This window comes from Lactuca saligna, chromosome 3, assembly GCF_052625555.1.
Source record: "Lactuca saligna cultivar CGN05327 chromosome 3, ASM5262555v1, whole genome shotgun sequence".
Lineage (NCBI taxonomy): Eukaryota > Viridiplantae > Streptophyta > Magnoliopsida > Asterales > Asteraceae > Lactuca > Lactuca saligna.
Window position 1 is genome coordinate 180,455,449 of NC_136419.1, and position 20,383 is coordinate 180,475,831.

General features: G+C 33.1%; 3 protein-coding genes across 3 annotated transcripts; 2 read left to right on the top strand and 1 right to left on the bottom strand.

Moving 5' to 3' along the window:
* The first annotated feature begins 847 nt into the window (after positions 1–847).
* Positions 848–4,216, top strand: LOC145037554 (outer envelope protein 61-like). Its single transcript, XM_078986243.1, has 11 exons — positions 848–1,137; positions 1,463–1,693; positions 1,780–1,836; positions 1,929–2,057; positions 2,159–2,236; positions 2,334–2,404; positions 2,501–2,550; positions 2,755–2,917; positions 3,042–3,498; positions 3,575–3,718; positions 3,803–4,216. The coding sequence occupies exons 1-11, from the start codon at positions 1,042–1,044 to the stop codon at positions 3,947–3,949; spliced, it is 1,623 nt and encodes a 540-aa protein (XP_078842369.1). The 5' UTR covers positions 848–1,041; the 3' UTR covers positions 3,950–4,216.
* A 2,524-nt stretch (positions 4,217–6,740) lies between these two features.
* Positions 6,741–9,734, bottom strand: LOC145036218 (uncharacterized). The gene is made up of 2 exons (XM_078984680.1): positions 9,650–9,734; positions 6,741–7,435 (listed from the first exon to the last, which is right to left on the bottom strand). The coding sequence occupies exons 1-2, from the start codon at positions 9,732–9,734 to the stop codon at positions 6,741–6,743; spliced, it is 780 nt and encodes a 259-aa protein (XP_078840806.1).
* Positions 9,735–13,136: 3,402 nt separating this feature from the next.
* On the top strand, positions 13,137–16,719 carry LOC145037555 (protein IQ-DOMAIN 5-like). The gene is made up of 7 exons (XM_078986244.1): positions 13,137–13,402; positions 14,038–14,142; positions 15,001–15,228; positions 15,312–15,527; positions 15,611–15,724; positions 15,796–16,264; positions 16,408–16,719. The coding sequence occupies exons 2-7, from the start codon at positions 14,059–14,061 to the stop codon at positions 16,482–16,484; spliced, it is 1,188 nt and encodes a 395-aa protein (XP_078842370.1). The 5' UTR covers positions 13,137–13,402; positions 14,038–14,058; the 3' UTR covers positions 16,485–16,719.
* Positions 16,720–20,383: the final 3,664 nt, after the last annotated feature.

Sequence of the window (20,383 nt, forward strand, 5' to 3'; positions counted from 1 at the left end):
TGTTTATTTTGCATCTTGTATTATATAAGGGGAAAGTTATAAATTTAGTAATTTTAGATCTGAAAAAAAAAAATTATAATAAACACGGCATATTCCTTGCTAATATTCCTTGCTAATTAATAAATACTAGGTTTAGACTGTACGCACGATGCTGCGGAAGCCCAATATGTTGAAAAACGCATCTCGATAAGAATATGATTTTTGGTAGAAATTTATGTGCATTGTAGCGAAATTTTTTTTTACAAAATGAATTATAAAAGTATAAAATAAGGTTTCGAAGCAAAAAAATTATGTATGGATGATTTGAAGTTTGAAAATATATAAAAAAGTAATATTAATAAAAATAAAAACTATAAAAATAATTATGTAAAAGATTAAAAATGTAACTTTAAAATATAGTAAATTAAAATTATCAATAATTTAATTGTAAAATTATAAAGGATAAAAACTATTTATAAATTATTTCAGGATAGAAAATATAAATGTAAAAGGTTTGCTGTAATACGAGTCATACTTAACAGTGTAAATCACTCATATGCTCCAAGTTGCTATTATAAAGGATAAAAACTATTTAGTATTTCCAAATAGAACTTTATTTGCGTTTTGTATAAAAAACTTTAATAACTATAATATAATAAAAATTTAGTAATTTGGGTTCTAAAAAAAAAAAAAAAAAACCAAATTAACGTAAATCACTCATATGCTCCAAGTTGGTATTTAATACATATATAATAACTCCCTTATTTATTTATTTTTGAATTTGTACAGGTGGAATGTGATTTTAATTTCTATCTTTTTTTGGTTGCCAAATGCCAACTATCATTAAACAACGAAACATATAAAAGTAACATACGAACTCCAGACCTAATAATAACAACCCAATTCACTCCAGATTCTGAAATTCTGTTCTTCCGACTCAAACCCTTCGATTTCCTCTTCCAGTTCGAAATAAATCACGTAATCGCACGCCTTCAATTTTGCTTCGGTCGTTATCATTGATTCTTTATATATTTTGTCGAAATATATAATAATTCACCAAGAATGTTTCCTGGGATGATGGATCCGGAGATGATCAGACTTGCTCAAGAACAAATGAGTCGTATGTCACCCGCAGAGTTATCCAGGATCCAGCAACAGGTCAATTACTTTAATTTAAAGTTCAATCGAGAAAAAAAAACATATAGTTTAACCGATTTTGAGTGGAAAAAAACAGAAATACGCTGTGAATTCATGTGATTGCTTCCCATTGCTTTGTAAAACTTCACTTGGGTTCCTTACATAACAAGTGGAAATTAGGACCCATAAATTTATGTTGATATACATCGGTAATATGCATATTGTAAATCAGTATTCCCGAAGGTGTAAGTGATAGGGTTCGTATGTTACATAAATGAAGGTAAACTGCTATTTCTTACATCTAACCCCTTTTTTAACATCTACATGGTGTTGTATCAAACTACAGATGATGTCTAATCCCGAGTTAATGAAAATGGCTTCTGATAGCATGAAAAACATGAAGCCAGAGGACTTAAGACGTGCTGCAGAACAGTTGAAGTCTACTCAGCCAGATGAAATGGCTGAGATTGGTGCCAAAATGGCAACTGCAACACCTCAGGAGTTTGCTTCCATGCGTTCCCAAGTAGATGCACAGATTAATTATCAGTTAAATGCAGCCCAAATGCTGAAACAAAAGGTAACCAACTCTTGATTATGAAAAAGGTTTTATATATCATATGATTTTCTATCATGAACATGAGGTTGTATTTCCATTTTTGGTAGGGGAATGAGCTTCATAGTCAGGGAAAGTTTAATGATGCCTTGGAGAACTATTCAAGGGCAAGTCTTATCTTTTTGCATTTTCTTATTGACTTATTGTTATAAATTTGTAATTTTGTTTCATATATATGTTTATTTTTTTTGTTAACCAGGCAAAAAATAATCTGAAAAGCACACCTTCATCTAAAGGAGGACCTCTTCTCTTGGCTTGCTCTCTTAATTTGATGTCATGTTACTTAAAGACTAATCAGTATGATGAGTGCATAAAAGAAGGTATTGAGGTATGGAAAATTACAATTCACTTCAAATCTTTATGTTATTCATTGTTATCATGGGTAAGAATCAAAATATATTCTCTTTTTCTATATTGGAAATTCTCCAGGTATTGGCAACAGATTCAAGAAATGTTAAAGCTCTTTATAGAAGAGGTCAAGCATATAAAAGTTTAGGGAAACTTGAAGTGAGTATATTTTCAAATTTTGTCCATATTTTAATGTTACTTAAGCTGTTAATATATATATTTGTATTAATCTGATGGAATTCATGAAATTTATTAGAATGCAGTATCAGACTTGACAAAAGCACTTGAATTTTCTCCTGATGATGAAACTATTGCAGATGTTTTAAGGTATATGATTTTTTCCTAATTTCCTCTATTCTTTTTATTTGCAACTTACTAATGTGATCCATGAAATTACAAAACAATTTATACACTGCTATACAGGGATGCTAAGGAGAAATTAACTGAACATGGTGGCAAGGATGCAACAAGGGGTACATTAATTTAACCGATCTTTTTATAGCTATTTTTATGATAAGGATGAGAAGGGCATTTTTGTCTTTTGCACAGACAAAAGATCAAGAACTGAAAAAGTTGCAATTTTTTGTCCTATTGACATCAATCTGAGTCCTAGTCCAATGTATGCCAAACACAGTATATTCTCTCTTTCTTCTAAAACTTGTTATGAATGTCAACAGGCTTAAAAATAGAGGAGATTACAGATGAAGATCCAACTCCATCATCTGAAATGCATGAAACTTTGTCTTCTAATCAGAAAACAGAAGAAACTAATGACAACATGAATTTTTTAAACAATACCGAGTATTTGCAGAGTCTTAAAGATGATAAAGAATCTATCAGGTTTGTATCCATTATAATTATGTCTATTTACATTAAAGAAAAAGTCTTTAAACAAATAAAAACACATTCATTTCTGAAATTACAATTATTGATGTTTTATTTTTTTATAAAATGTATTGGATAGATCATTCCAAAATTTCATGTCTGAATCGGATCCAGAAACCCTAGCATCCATGGGTGGAGGAAAAATCGAAGGAATATCTCCTGATATGGTCAAATCCGCCTCCAATTTAATCAGCAATATGCAACCCGAAGAATTTCAAAGAATGCTTGAAATGGCTACTTCCTTCCAGGGGCAAAATAGTCATTTAAACCCCTCTAACCGTGGGCCCGGTATGCCAAATATCACACCCGATATGCTCAAAACAGCAACTGATATGATGAACATGATGCCACCTGAAGAGCTCCAAAAAATGTCCAAAATGGAGTCTGAAGGTCAAGAAAGGGATTTTTCAACATTTAATGAGGATATTGGTGAGAGTAGCACTTCTAGAGGGGTGTCAAATTCCAGAAATACCCCTCAACCTAGCTTCCCGAGTTCAAGCTTTGATATGCAAATGAAGAATCCAGCTATGCATGAGGTATGTGTTTAACTTGCATTGTGAAAGCATTAATAATCAAAGTTTATGAATTTATAATTTGGTTTAATATGTGTAGATGATGTCATCAATGATGAAAAATATAAGTCCAGATATGATGGCAAGTATGAGTGAACAATTTGGATATAAAATGTCACGTGAAGATGCAGAAAAAGCTCAACAAGCAATGTCATCTTTATCACCAGAGAGCATTGATAAAATGGTAACCTTCATTTCATTCTTAAGATGATTATCATAATTCTTAATTTTTCCATAAATGGAGTAACAAATTTATTTATTGCAACAGATGAAATGGGCAAATAGAATACAAAGAGGGGTTGAAGGTGCAAAAAGTACAAAAAACTGGCTACTAGGAAGACAGGGGTTAGCCATGGCTCTAATCATGCTTTTGCTTGCAATTTTCCTTAATTGGCTGGGGTATATTGGTCATTAAACCCTACGCTCATATCACTAAATCAAACCATTCTTTTCTTTTTACAACTAGAGGTGTTCTTTAAGTGAAAAAAAACAATAAAAAAAAAAAAAGATGGATTTTGTTTTGTGTCTCAAGTGAAAATATTTATAAATGGTCATCAACGTGGCAACTACGCATTGTGCTTATAAATAATGTTTTCCATGTGGTTTTAGTTTTATTGATTTAAACATTTTGATGTATACTTTGTTTGTGAACTTTATTCTATTTAATGTGAACTTTAAGCTATATTGTTTGTTGTCTTAAATATATGTTATGTGATGTGAAGTTCACCTTTTTGTTATATTTGTATTGGGAGAAATACAAGGTATAATAACAATGTACTTTCTATTTATTTATTTATTTATTTATTATAGCATTGTGCTTTTAATTCTTATTACATCATTGCATTTTCTTAGTATTTCTTCTTAGAACATTGTATTTTGAAAAATAAAAAACCTTCATAGTATATTTATCAAAGATGAGTCAAGTGTAAGTATCTTATGAGTTTTCTATACAAGTTCTATTGTAGGGGGTGCTAATTTGTCAAAATCAATCTCTTTTTAAACCTCTACCATCCTACCATCCTTGGAATGTTCCACCTTGAAAGAGTTTGATAAAATGTCATGTCAGTAATGTATTAAACATAGATATCCGTGTGGAGAGTGAAATGACATTCATGTAATCATAATTTAACACAAGTTACACTTAGTATACAAACTAATTTTTTTTGAGATACAATGCTTAAGTTAGAAAATAATTTGGGAGTATAACACATTAGATTATCCTCGTTAGCAATTCAATCCAATCTAACTTTTTAATAAAAAATAATATATATCTCTTCAATCTATACAACTCAACCCAATCTAATTATTTACACCCATTAACAACTCAATTCAACCCATTTTATATTAAAATTTTATATTTATAGAATTATATCAATATTAGTATTATTTTTTTGAGAAAAATAAATTAGGTATTTTAATATATTTTATATTAAAGATTAAGTTTATTTATTAACAAAAGTTAATTTTTGATATAAAAGTAATTGCACATTTGACTATAAACTTCATTACAATTTAAGGGGAGCAAGTTGTGGGTGTGAGCTAGATCACAAAGGATTGTCATATTCTTATTTTTTTAATATATTTTTTTCTATGAGCCGTTCACAATAAACCCCCAATGGGGATAGTGTAACAAACGAAAGGAAAAATGCTATAACAAAAATCAAACAAAAATGCATTGCTAATTTTTTTTTTTTTTGGAATTGTACATGTACATTTAATTGAACAACGTAAAAGAAATTAGTGTTCCTGAGTTTAATTAAACGAAGAAGGAAGTGAAATGAAATGGAAGAAAATTTCTCTTAAATTTACTTCCAATTTGGAAGGATTCAAAGAGAAAAGAATAAAATGTTTAATTTTTCTTTCATATTTTTCTAACTGGGAACACAAAATACAATTTTCTTGTATTTTTTTCTCTTATTTTTTCTTTTTACTTTCTTTTCCTATTTTATTTATTTATTTTATTATTATTATTATTATTTTTTTAATTTCTTTTAGTTTTTATTTTTTTGTTAAAACTCAAAAACTAGATGTTAGACTTTAGAAAGATTGCTTCCATTTAAGACCTAATAAGTAATAATAAGGATACATCATACGTGGGTGAATGAAGTAAAGGAGTGGCATATAAAAAAGCTACTATAAAAAGAATTAATAAAGGAATAAATAAGTAGATAGGAATATAAATATAAATGAAGCTATAAATAAAAAGTAACTATACAGGTATACTACTCCATGATCTTAATTTTATGAATCAAGTATTGATTAATTTCATGAATTAAGTATTGAATTGAATAATATTTCAAGCTACCTATGATCTCTAAGTTTGAAAATTGGACTGATAATTGGACTTTAAACGTATCAGATCATCCATTATACCCACCACATACTACATATGTGGTGAGTGCCACATCAGCAACACATTCACATACCACTAACATGGGATACCTACCACTAACACATCATTCCATATCATTATTTTTATTTTTTTTTAATTCAAAAATACAATAAAAATATTTTTTTTAATTCAAAAATTACAATAAAATTACATTTTTTATAATTAAAAAGCATTCATTTTTTTAAAACTATTTTTTCATTAATTATAAAAATAAAATAACAACTTTAAACTACATTACTTAGTTAATCTAGAAACAAAAACATTACATTAATAAGAAAACGAACAAACGTACATATAAAAATCCTAATCGTCGTTCATGCTATGTTGGTACAAATGTTCCGCGACATCTTCTCGAAGATTTAAACACGTTTCACTGTTATGAATTTCAACAACTCGCTTTAAAAAAAACATTCGTTCCGGGTACGAACTCCTCAATTGGAACGACAATGTCGTTCGGATCATACGTGCAAATCGCTCGACCTTCATCTTCAATAATCATATTATGCATTATAATACATGCTAGGACCGTTCGTTTAATTCTTTCTTTATCCCAGAGTCGTGTATCATATTTCACTACATGTCATGTTTGCTTAAGGACTCCAAATGCCCTCTCGATATCCTTTCTCGCCGATTCTTATCTTTTTGTAAAAAATTTTGCTTTTTCACTTCGAGGAACCGAGTATGCCTTCATCAATGTAGAATAATCTGGGTATATCCCATTACCAAGGTAGTAACCGTATTTGTACGCGTGCTCGTTTACCGTGAACGTCATATCAGGTGCTTTGCCGGTCCAAATATCGTTGAAAAGTGGAGACTAACCAAGAACATTAAGGTCGTTGTTAGACCCCGCTACTCCAAAAAAGGCATGCCATATCCACAAATCTTGAGATGCAACAGCTTCTAGGATGATAGTTGGTTCACCCATATCTCCTCGAGTGAACTGACCACGCCATGCAGTTGGACATTTTTCCCAAGCCACATGCGTACAATCTAGACTGCCAAGCATACCAGGAAATCCATGCCTCTCTTCATGAGCCGAATATAATATCTCAATATCACGTTGAGTAGGTTTACGCAAATATTCTTCATGAAAAACCTCAAAAACACATGCAAAAAACCAATCTACGCATTCAACTGCGGTCCTCTCGGATACTTTCAAGTATTTGTCAGATGCATCAAATGATATACCGTATCCCAAATACCTAAGAGCAGCCGCACATTTTTGTATACTACTAAAACCCATTCTTCCTCTAGCGTCGGATTTTTGTTTGAAAAAATCATAACGAGATTCTAAAGCATTACTAATACGTAAAAATATAGTCTTATTCAGACGGAAACGACGTTCGAACGAGTCGTCATTATAAAGACAATTATCGGCAAAGTAATCACGTACCAATAAGTCATGTGCGGCTTGGCGATCACGATTGACGACCGCCCTTGTAAGCACTGCATTCGAACTTTCTTCGGCATGAACGTGTTGCACAACATTGAAGAATGTCTCGACAAATTCTATGTCGTCATCCGAGTCAAAACTTTTTAAAAATTCCATATGTATTGTGGGATCCATATGTATGTGTTTCGTGGTTTTAGAGAATAGAATGGGGTGTAATTTTTGGTATAATAGAAGTGTTATTTATTATTAGTAAATTGTGTTTGAAAAAAAAAGAAACGGCCAAAATAGCCGTTCAACGGCCAAAAAATCGAACACCAATCAGCTTTCTCGTTTGAATCCGTCGTCGAGAACACGAAGAACCACGACCACGCCCGACCACGAAACGTCGGGGGTGGTGTGCACGATCCGTGCTCGTTGCCACATAGACCACGAGTGCCTTCGTGGTATGTATACCACAAGGCCTCACAACTATGAATTGTATGTAAGTATGGCCGTAAATAACTATTAGGATCACGATACGCTTATTATATGCATAAGTTTTTGTCTAAAGCCCTGTTTGGAAAATGAAATAGTTTATTGTAATTTAATGATCGGCAAGATTGAGATAATTTATTGTAATTTAAGGCTTGGTCTATTAAAATAGTTTATTGTAGTTTAATAAAGTAATTTATAAGCTAACTTGAAATATGAAATATCTTATTGATAATGGTATGTAAAATCAAGTCTTAAATTTATAAGTCGATTTCACCGATGTCAAGAACCATTACACAAATGAGCAAGTGCATCAAATCGTTTAGTTGTATAGATTTTATAATATCGAGTTGTCAAATTGTAAGTTGTTAAATTGTAAGAGAACATATATGATCGGGGTTCAGATATTTGATTATCAATTATACTAAGACAAAAAATAAAAAGGAGAATTTGCATTTAAACTAAGAAGCAAAGTAAAACGAAACAAAGATGGAAAACTGATTTGGAAACAGATAACTAAATGTACTTCTCCTTAGACTTGATTACACCCTTCAATAATGCTTAGTCTCTAACTCTCTATATCGTGTAATGGATATTACATGTTATTCACTGATTCCTAAGTTGATTCGTTTTCTTGGTCTGTTTATAAATCATAATGATGGTAAGGAGAATTAACTCAATGACCAGATATTAATTAATCTCTATTATCAATATTTGTTGAAGACCAAATTTGTTGTGTCTATCTTTTTGGGATTGTAATTTTGAGTTTCACTATTTAAGAGCTTTGTATATACTTTCGTAAATATTAGTTTCACATATTTTTCTAATATTTTGTTTCGAGTAATTGAGTGTCGCATATGGTGTTAGGTTTTATTCAAAAACTGGTTTCTAAAAACGCTAAATACGCCAAGAAAGCTTTAATCTTGAATAAACTTAAAATTATTTTAACCAACCAATGATCATTTTACATGAACATGAAATATTAAAAGAATCATAAAAAGAAAAGATTACAACATTTGAAGTCTTCGATTCTCTTAGGAGGTTGGAAGTTAATGAAGTATTGACAAAAATCTATCTAGAGATATCCACCAGCAATTATCCAACATGACCTTTCATGCTTAGCTTCAGGAAGGTCTTCGTTAATGGATCCTACTAAATTTAATTTGTGTGAATTTTATGAATATAATATTCTCTTTATTTAACTTTATTTTAAATATAGTTAAGTATTCTTAGAGAATATAATTGTTGTTCTGATGTCACTTAGAGTTCTTATCTTGATTAAGTACTCTCTTGATGTCACAAAAGATTTCTAAGTAATCCTTTAAATGGAATGACTCATTATAACTTATAAGCTAAAAACTAGTTTTTAAGCTAGTTTAAACAAAGCCTTAAGTGTATATTGAGTCTTACTTACCTTTACTAGGTTGTGAACTTGGGAATTAGATTTCCTAGGTTTACAACATTGTCGTCAAAATGGACAATATCTTGTCTAAGATAACTTTTGGTAGAATGTGAATATTTTTGAATTTATTAGTATATTGTTCGTAAAATATATGTGGCCTAATATTAATTATTTTAATTTATTTGACAAAATAAACCCACGTTTAATCATTATAATGTTTGAGAGTGATATTGAAACTTGTGGGACCAACATTATGGATAAGAGGAAAGTGTTATGGATAGCTCAAAAAATGGTGTGTGTATCCCTATAACCTAATCTTGAAAGTATACTATAACATCCATGTACCGTTATATTGTTCGCTTTGAAAAAAACATGAGAACTTGCAAGGAGGTCACAATCATAGGAATTGCTTCTACCTAAGCACACTTAAACATAAAATTTTCATGGGAACACTTACCATTATCGCCACCTCCACCCCCACCACCACTTCCACCTCTATCATCGCCACCACCACCACTCATTGCCCCCATCATCACTGCCATTAACACCACCTATTGCGGTATTGCCGCCACCACCACCACCGTCACCACCCATAATCATCGCTACCACCTATCGCCACCGCCACCGCCACCACATCCATCACTATTCTTACCCATCGCTACTACCACTCACAACCAGGGGCGGAACACAAATAGTATGATTAGGGGGGCCGGAATCCAAAATTTTCAAAACATAATAATATAGACAAGAAAAAGATTGTTCAAAATTGTGACAATAAACATAGTAGAAAAAAATATTGTCATGATGAAAATGAAATCTATCCACTTTTTTTTTGAAGTCTTGGAAAATTGTTTTTAAACTAATCTTTTAGAATACGTTTCCAATCACAATGCGAAACCACAAATTATTCAAAAATTAGTCTTCTATTTTAGTATTAGACTATTATACAAATAAATATTCTACATTTTAATACTCTTTACTTTTACTTTCTACTAATAAACAAATAGATAATTTGAATGTTCTAGTTTTTATTTCATTTTTTACAGCAACACTAATATATAATTTTTTAATCAAACAATTAATAAGTAATAAATAATTCTAATTAATGGATAATAGTTGTCCTACACTTCTAACCTTCTAACTAGACCATAATTATATTCATAGTTCACACTTTACAAAGTCCTGCAAAATCTATAATAGTTTTTACAACAATTTTGATGGGAGAAGAGAAAGGAGAACTAGAAAGAGAGATAGAAAAAAAATACCGTGTTTACTCTCATGTGGAAAGGAGACCGAAGAGGGAGGTGGAGGCAATTAATCGGTAGAACACGACGGAAATCACGGATCAACAGTCCGGCGACGTAGTCAAGCAGCGAACGACGATGACGTTATTTCTGACGGCCGGAGACCAGTGGAGATCGGAGAAGATGCAGTTGTGCGGCATCGTTATTTACAGCAGCCAGAGTAAATTTTAGGTTTTCTTAAACTCTTTGAGATAAAATAAGAATTATGTAATATGAGTATAATTTTTATTAATTTTATAGGATTTTACCGCTTTTACGTTCTAGTTTCCTAATATATTAATATTCTTTTTCCAAACAATAGCTCTTTTAAATTTTTGGAGTGATTATCGGATGTTTCATTGTTAATTGGTTTAGATTTTTGTAAATATTTAAATTGTTTCAACGATTGAAACAGAGGGTGAGAGGGGCCTAATTACTCAATGACTCAATGCATTTTGGCTATTGGATAATTTTTATAAATTATTTATACATATGAGTATTAGGAAGCACAAAACCGAGGGGGCCATGGCCTCCCCCAACCCTGTTACGGTCCGCCACTGCTCACAACCACCGTCACCACCTAAGCCACCACTACCATCGCCATCGCCACCACCACAAATATCAACTAGATAAGAACTTCAAGTAAAAGTTACATTCATAGAAAATTACCACAAGTTCATAAAATCTTAAACACAAATTAAATATCCATCGATTACTTCCAATATCAACTGGATGAGAACTTAGCCAAACATTACTAAGAAAGAAAAGAATGGATTAATTGTATCAACCATTATAACGCAAAATGTGAAGAAATATGGGTTCGAAAACCCTAAAGATGTCTTCAAGATTGTTCTTCCAGCTTCCTCCAAGTTCCAAACGAGATCCCTTTAAGATGACACCAACCATACCCTATATAGAAGCTTTAAAAGTGAAAAGAAAGAAATTTCCCTAAATAGCTTACATGGGCAGCTTAAGCCATATTATAAATTTTATGCGTGCCACATAAAAGTGGTCGGACAATTTTGACTTGCACGGAAAGGTCATTTATAACATGATCTTCCTTGACTCTTTCTCTTTGTTTTTACAACTCTTTTAAGATGCCAATTTTGGTACAAATGTCCACAAAAACTAGCCCATATTTTCTAGATTTAGCTTAAATTCTTTCTTTCTTCCAACTCTCCCAACTAACCCAAATAAAGGTGTTTCCAAGTTTTCTTTAAGGCCTCCCAAGCCCGCAAAAACTCTTGGGACCAACCCCTAACAAATCCGCACCATATCGAGTCTTCTAAAAATATGAAATTACTTAAAAAAAAACTCAAAAGTACATGAAATAAATATAAATAATAAAAAGAAAATATGCATGATGATTATCTAAAAATAAATGAAATATGGTAAAATAAACTATGAAAGAAATAAATAAAATGCAAGTATCAATTACTCTATGTATGCGTTCTAAAATCCTCTAAGTGTTTAAAAGAGATTCTGAGGTAACATCCTATGCAAACAAGATGGGTACCTAGGCATGTAACCTTTTTTAACTTGACTTGATTGACCTTGAATTTGATGAAAACTTAATTGTTTAATAGATATGATCTCAATAAGAACTTAGCTGTTCATTATAGACAAGCTCGATGAGGATATATATGTTTAAAGTAGATAATTTTTATGAGAACTTAATTGTTTACTATAGATGATCTTGATGAGAACTTGGATGTTTAATAATGGTTTTGAAGAGACCTTAAAATTTTAATATATATGACATGATGTTATTTTCTTGATCATATGCTATTCACTAGGCTTTCTAGCCTATATATATATATATATATATATATATATATATATATATATATATATATATATATATATATATATATATATATATACTATATTATGGTATGGAAAAAAAGTAACGTTCCATTACATGCTATAGACGAGTGAATAAATAGAAGAACAAAGACTTGTGGCTTAGAAATAGCATATACAATTCTTGTTAACACTATCTTTGATTTTGATATGATAACCCCTCATATGGTTAAACAAATATTATTTATTTTGGAGGTAAAAAAAACATGGAACTTCCACTTTAAACGATGATGTTATACTTTTGAAACCTAAATAAAATTTGTTACTTCATCAAAGTCTATACGAGTGGTGTTTCATCAACCATTAGGTCACAAGAAGCAAATTGCATAGGCCACGACTAAATTTTGCGTTGCAGAACAAATCTATGCATGAACTAGATTTTGGACAACATTGTCCCTATCTTTTAGTAACAATTTAAACATGTTTCATGTTTTTTGGTAAAATATATGTGGGACTTGTTCATGAGTTGGTAGAGAGGAATGGAGGGAGAGAAATTTACCATTTTGCTGTAATATGCATTGAGTTAACGGAATCCTTCTAAGGCTTTTAAGAGGCAAGAACCAAACTTGCAAGAAAACTACCAAACAAGGACCAAAAGTGCAACAATCCAATCTAATAGATTAAACTCGATTTGAGAGTGCAAATAGACAATTTTATAATATAATTGAGTTTGTGATTGAGATTTGAGAGGACACCTCCATATTTATAGGGACAAAATCTTGTAAAACGAAATCCATATTTATGTACACAATGTGTGAATGCTTCTTTTTGTCACCATGTGTGTGATGCATGTGATTCCCATTAGGTCTTCATTCTCTCCCTTCCTTTTCTTGATTTAATCGTGTCCCAGCCGCAGTAAACACACTCCGAATCTAGCCCTAGTCGACTACCAATAACCATTCGAAAACCCCTTCGCCCAACTGTAAATTCTCGTAATTTCATCCTGCTCAGACGCGGGACCTCAAAGATCTTTCTACACCTTATCTCGTGATCTTCATTGCGCCTATCAGAATTTGACTTTACTTTCTCCGACTCATATGAGTTCATGGGATGGATTTCAGTCAGTACGTTTCTCACGATTTCTTGTGGCAATTAATTACATTACCTTCGTTTCCATTTTTCGGTTTTGATTGCAGGAAAGTTTATTCTTTTTTTATGGTAGCGAATTGCGCAGCTTAATTCTATGTGATGTTGAAGTTTTGATTGATGGTGTTGAAGTTTTCTGCGTGATCAACAGTTTGAGAGTGACTATCTGATGTTGAAGTTTTGATTGATGTTGTTTTAGTGTTTTAGCAAATTATTATCACTTTCAGAAGTAATGGATAAGATCAAGAAAAAACTTACTTTAATTTATATTTGTATTATAGCATACCATTTTCTTATTATACCATTATAATATCTAGTTTGAAGCTTGTTTTCTTATTAAAGCATTTTTCTTTGAAAAATCTACCAAAGTGAAAAATGCTTTGTGTTTGGATGACGTTTGCTATAATTAAATAGATATTTCTCAATATAATCTTGTAATAGAAGGGAATCAAAATATGGTTTTACAGTTTTTATTTAGCACATAATTTGATATGATGATTATTATATATTTTGATTATCGTAACACCTTTTATTTGCATTTGAAGTTTTGGATTCCATTTTACGTTATAACCTTTTCACTTTTAATTAACTTTTGTAAAATTTTTGATGACAGGATTGAATAGAGACTACAAAGATGGGTGTTTCTGGAAAGTGGATTAAATCACTTCTTAGTATCAAGAAACCACAAAAGTCACAATCCTCTGAAAAGGATGAAAATGTTAGTACCCCTTTGTTTGCCTTTTCTGTATAAACATATTTATGTAAACATTTTTTGGAGCTAAATGCAAGAAATAGCAACATACTTTTATTTTATTGTATTATACTATCCTAATTCCATTTCTTTTTATTACAACATTGTTCTTTCATTTCTTTTTCTTATTAAGGCATTTACTTTGAAAATCTACCCAATTATAGCATTGTACTTTTGGGATTTTTTTTTCTTATTAGGACATTGTACCTTAAAAAGTCTACTGGAATGGAATGATCAATTGCTAAAGGAATGGAATTCCTTAGCTAATGGGGTGTTTGTTTCTTTCCATTCCATCATGGAATTGAATGAAATATTACAATGCAACCCATTTTTATTTATGTAGTCTTCTTCAATAACGAAAATCTCCATAGAAAGATTTAAAACTTTAATCAAATTGTTTTTTTTTTTTTATCATATATAACTAGAAAATATATAGTTTATTATAAGCTTATCTAAGGTTTTATCATGTTTAATTTCTCTATTTTTGAATAAACAAAATATTCAATTTCTTTATGAAATAACCTATACAATAGAGATAAAACTATATAATTTATCTACATATAATGTAAAAAGACCATATGAAAACTCATTCCATTTATACAGTCCAACAAAACATCATAATGTAACATAATGTTCTATTCCATTAATACAAACAAAATGACTTAATAGAGAAAGTCAAGGCCAATTTCAATTTTTCACAAATTTGCTTCCATTTTGTAGTGGTCTCATCATCACACATCCATAGAAAACGATATTTTTTTATTCATTTACTTTCATAACTAAACTTTGTTCTCTATACCTTATACCTTTAAACAACCGTTTCAGAGAACAACAAATTTCGGGAAGTTTGGGCACAGGAGAAAGAATTCAATAGACATCAACAACAACATTTTTCAGAACAAATTCCACCAAAACCCTTCTGAATTATTTCAAGATGTTATTGATACCTCTCCTTCCACTTCACTTCAAATACAAAATTCATCTCAAACCAAATCCCAAACTAGACAAGAGTGGGCAGCTATACGAATCCAAACCGCATTTCGAGGAATTTTGGTACTAAATAATCACAACATAATGGAATTATTCTAATTACTTCAACCTTAAAGTACATTTTTATAATAATAATATATATATAGGCTAGGCGGGCCCTACGAGCTTTAAAAGGATTAGTGAGGCTTCAAGCTCTTGTGAGAGGTCATGCAGTGAGAAAACAAGCTGCAATAACTCTTCGATGCATGCAAGCTTTAGTCAGAGTTCAGGCTCGTGTTAGAGCCAGACATGTTCGTATTGCATTACAAGAAAGCCAATCAGAACAACAGCTTCAACACGAGGCTCATGTTCGAGAAATAGAGGTAAAAAAAAAAAGTTAAAAAATCATGAAAAGAAATAAATGTAATTGGACTAATATGATCCAACTTTTGATGGTTTTTGACAGGAAGGGTGGTGTGATAGTGTTGGATCTGTTGAACAAATCCAAGCAAAGTTGATAAAGAGACAGGAGGCTGCTGCTAAACGTGAAAGAGCCATGGCATATGCTCTTGCTCATCAGGTATACCAAAATCAATTCCTAGAATTTCTTTCTCGAGTAAAATTACTGAAATGCCCTTGTGAATAATGCAGTGGCAAGCAGGATCGAGACAACAGCAAGCGACAGCTGTAACTGGATTTGAACCGGATAAGACAAACTGGGGATGGAACTGGTTGGAAAGATGGATGGCTGTTCGTCCATGGGAGAATCGGTTTCTTGACATGAATGGAGTCAAGATTCAGGAGAATTTGAATTGTTCTTCAAAACAAGATCAAGATCACAACATGAAGAACCAGTTAGTGAAATCTAATGGAAAGAAAAGTATTCAATCAGATCTTACAAATGACAAAATGGGACAATCTGAATTGAATGGCTTTGGTTCTTCTTCACCTATTAAGTCAAGAAGTGTTCAAGAACCACCTCCTGCCATTGTGGATAACTTACTGCTTATTGATTCAGTCAATGAAGGGAGCTCAAGCTCAAGATCCCACAGCAATCCGAAAGAAAGATGTTTAATTTCGGGTAATCAGGGAAAGAAGCGAAGGTCTCTGCCTAGTAGCGGTTAGTCTATCTGTTCTTTTTGGAATATAAGGGCAAAATGGTCATTTGGTCTCACTCAGATGGTTTATTAAGTAATTTTTGTTCTTGAAGAAAAAGTCAAAATTGCATCTTCTTACAAGCTTGATTTTTGTTGATATGAATAGGAAAATTCGGGAAAAGTACAGGGGCTCAAATGTCCAGGCGACCTGGTAAATCTGCTGCAAAAACACTGAGCACTTGATTTGAAAATGGTGAAAATTGCAGATGTTTGTATATAAATGCTCAGTTGGTATGGGATTGTGTTTTGGGGATCAGAGAAGTGAGAAAAGGTTATGGGGTTTAATTTGTAATTATTGATTGTTATTGTTTTTGTAACTAGCAATAATTGTTGTTGTATTGAGAATGTGATGCAGAGTGGAAGGAATTGTATGTTGAAGAGATCTTGTTGTGCAATGTCAAAATACTTCATGTTTAAATCTTATTATGTTTGTGTTTTGTTGATTCAAATAAGTTATTTAACTTATTACTTTAAATTGTTGCATATGTTAGTCACAACTGGGAGATGAGAGTTTATTTTGCATTAGGACATATAGGAAGATCCTTGCGTCCTCCATTTCTTTGAGCGTTTTAGTGACCTCTTCCCAACAACATAAGTTACAAAGACCATGAATCAAACAACTGTAAGTGACAACCTTGGATCGGATTGGACCGGTTTCGAAGAATATTGTGGATCGTGGATCGGACCAGACGAGATCGAGTCCAGGTCTGGTTTTTCCGGTTCTTGGATACGGTTGGACTAGTACAACGTTACATGCATACAATACAAATCATTAAATCGTGTTTTTGGGTTTGACATAACTTGTTAAAACGAATATGTTGTTGGGTTTGATACGACACAACTTGTAAAAATGAATACGTTTTCGTTTCTTGTATCCGTTGGACTGGTCAAACTTTGATTGTTTATACCATTTGTTTGAACTTTGAATCAAATAAGTTAACAACTTTTTCATATTTTATGCATAACTTATCTTCCACTAGTCTCTTCCCATTTATCATTGTTGTCTAAATCTAACATGTTTAAAGCTTGTGCAATCTCAATATAAATACAATGGAAATGTTGTTATTATTTTATAAAAGTAATATATGAAAAGCTGAAATATTTCAGCTTTCATATCCCAATTTTAAAGGATTGTAATTCATTGAATATAACACCAAAAACATCAAAATTATAGTCTAAATTAATCTAAAAGCTATAAATTACATGTTGGAAAAAAACCGTCGAAAAATATCCCTTTGTCAGCCTTGGACTGAAACTTTGAAAGATTATCTTTAAGATTCATAATAAAGCATCTGCAACAAAAAAACATGGATAAATTTGACATTTGGTTTCCTATGGTTAATGATTTCATATGGGGTAATGTTCAAACAATGATGAATGAAAGATCTATTTATAGTAAAACAAGCAGTCGAAACTACTTCAGCCCAAAGATATTGTGGAAGATTCGCATATGTAAGCATTGTTCTTGCTGCTTCGCAGAGAGACCTATTACTCCTTTCGACAACAACATTTTGTTGAGGTGTGTAAGGAGAGGAAAAATTATGCGAAATTCTTTTTCCAGTTAAGAATGAATCAAGAACCTTATTCTTGAACTCTAAGGCGTTATCACTCTTGATCCTACGAACCTTTTTCTTCAGACTTAATTCAATGTGTTTGATGAAATCGATCATCGCTTGAGCAGTTTCAGACTTCATTCGAAGAAAACATACCCAAGTAAACCTTGAAAAATCATCAAAAGTGACCAATATGTACCTCTTCTTGTTGAGAGTTTCAACAGTCGAAGGTCCACAAAGGTCAATATGAAGAAGTTTCAAAGGTTCAATGATCTTCGAATCTATAATGATTGAATGACCTTGTCTATGTTGTTTTCCTTGTTTACAAGCTGCACATAAAGTATCATTATCAAATTTTAAGATAGGTAATCCACGTACAAGATGTGTAACACCCTGTTCTGAAAGTATCCGTTATTGGATTTTAGAGCCCGAGGCTAGGGGCGCTTCGGTCGTTTATAGGCCTTGAGTTTTATTAGAGAAGGTTTCGGGACGGGGTGTGTTGCTAGAAGCATAGGTCTTCTCACCACCTTTTCATGGATATAAAGTCCATCGGAAACGGACTCAAAATGAAGGAGTTGTGATACTCTGAAGATGTTGTCACTATTAGTCTCTAATAAAGAATTGTGGCAAGGCAGTCTTATGCATGCGTGTAGTTGGGTACGCCCAACGTATAATGGGAAATAATCGCGGGTGCGGAGAGGCGTACGCCTAGCGTACGAGAGGTACGCCCAACGTACGTTCAGAGTCACTAAACCCTAATTTTTAGGGCATGCCACTATATAAAGAACATAACACCCTGGTTAACAGCCTCCATCTCATCTTTATATAGCCACCATGAAACCCTAAACCTCTCTTGAGTGTTCTTGAAACCTTAGGGGCCATTAGAGAGCATTTTGGGTGTTGTAAAGCCATTTCCAAGCAAGTGAAGAGATTAGCAAGGTGGTGGATCGAAGAGAAGCAGTAGATCCAAGATTGTGGTTTCATTTCAGACAATTTTGAGGTATACAGTCTGAATCTTTCCTTAAGTATGCTTAGATCTATGTTAATGGAGTTTTGGATCTTTTTAGTCCCATGACTGAACCTTTATGGATCAACTCGTTTTCTAGGTCCAGGGTTGCCACCCTTAGTGTCATATGAGTCCCATAAGCAGTAAAGTTTCAAACTTTAGGACTCATTTGTGTTCATGCATGAGATCTAGCACTTGGTATGGAAGATTGATGAGTTTGGTCTCATTTAGTGGGTTGCAAGCCACCAAGTAGTCGACTTTATGGATTAGGACATGGAAAAGGACTTGGATCTGTGTTTGTGGCTCCTGGAGTAGTATATTAAGCACTTAATGGAAAAGTGACTTAACAGGGCTGTACGATGGGCGTACAAGGAGGTACGCACGGTGTACAAGCCACCAACTAGTACACTTAGTGTACTTAGGAGTACTCCCCGCGTACTCTGTCTATTTGGGCCTTGCAAGACTGGGCCTCGGGTTGGGCTGTGCTTTGGACTTTGGGACTTTACACCATAGTGGGTCATCCGGAGTTAGTTAATATGGGCAAAAATATGTTATGGGCTTAAGGTAAGGCCCATTAAAGGGATTGGGCCCAATGGAGCAAATTGGGCCATTAGTGGGCCACTAGTGTGCTTGGGAAGCTTACCTAGTATTGGGCCTTGTAAATCATGGTAGTGGACCTTGGATATGTATCAAGTTGGACTAGGAGGGGTAGAAAGGTCATTCTACCCTATGAAGGATTATTGTATTGGACTAAGTGACGTTTTGGTATTGATAGCTTAGAGAGCCGAAGGACCAGTGGTTTGGGAATTGTCAGATAGCAGCCAAAGGGATATCAGCAAGGGTTCAATAGTGCAAGGTGAGTTTTCTCCAGTAGGAACGGGTCTAAGGTACCAATGCCGACCCGTTTATGTGTGTTAGTGAATACTGGATTCAGATCCGATGCCGGGCGAGGCCCGAGGAAGGTTTATATGTATGTTTCCGAGCTATGATGCGATGTCGTGTGGTACCCGAGGCAGTAGTATAGGTGTAGTTATACTCGTTGTCTTTGTGATACTTGTATATGCCTGGTAGGGGGACGAGTGTGGGCGGGGGCCTGTATCTCATCACTAGTTGAGTATAGACGGGGTTCCATATCTCATTAGTAACAGAATAGGGGCGAGGCCCAAGATAGGCGGGGCCTTGAGACTAGCAATTATAGTATAGTGATTGTGTTATCTTGTTTATATGTTGTTGTTATATGTAAGTAACGGGCGGGGCCCCAAAGACAGGTGGGGCCTGGTAGAAACAGATCTGTATACCGAGCGAGGCCTGATGCCGGATTCGTCCGATGTCGGGCTGGGCCCGATGTAGTGGGCTAGGCCCGTTGTTTGCAGTATGTGATTATGTATGGTATGTGGTAGGTTGGGGAACTCATTAAGCTTTGTGCTTACGGTTTTCAGTTTTGGTTTCAGGTACTTCCGGAAACGGAGGAAAGAGCTGCGGATGATCTCATGACACACACAAAGAAGTTTTAGCCCTGGAGG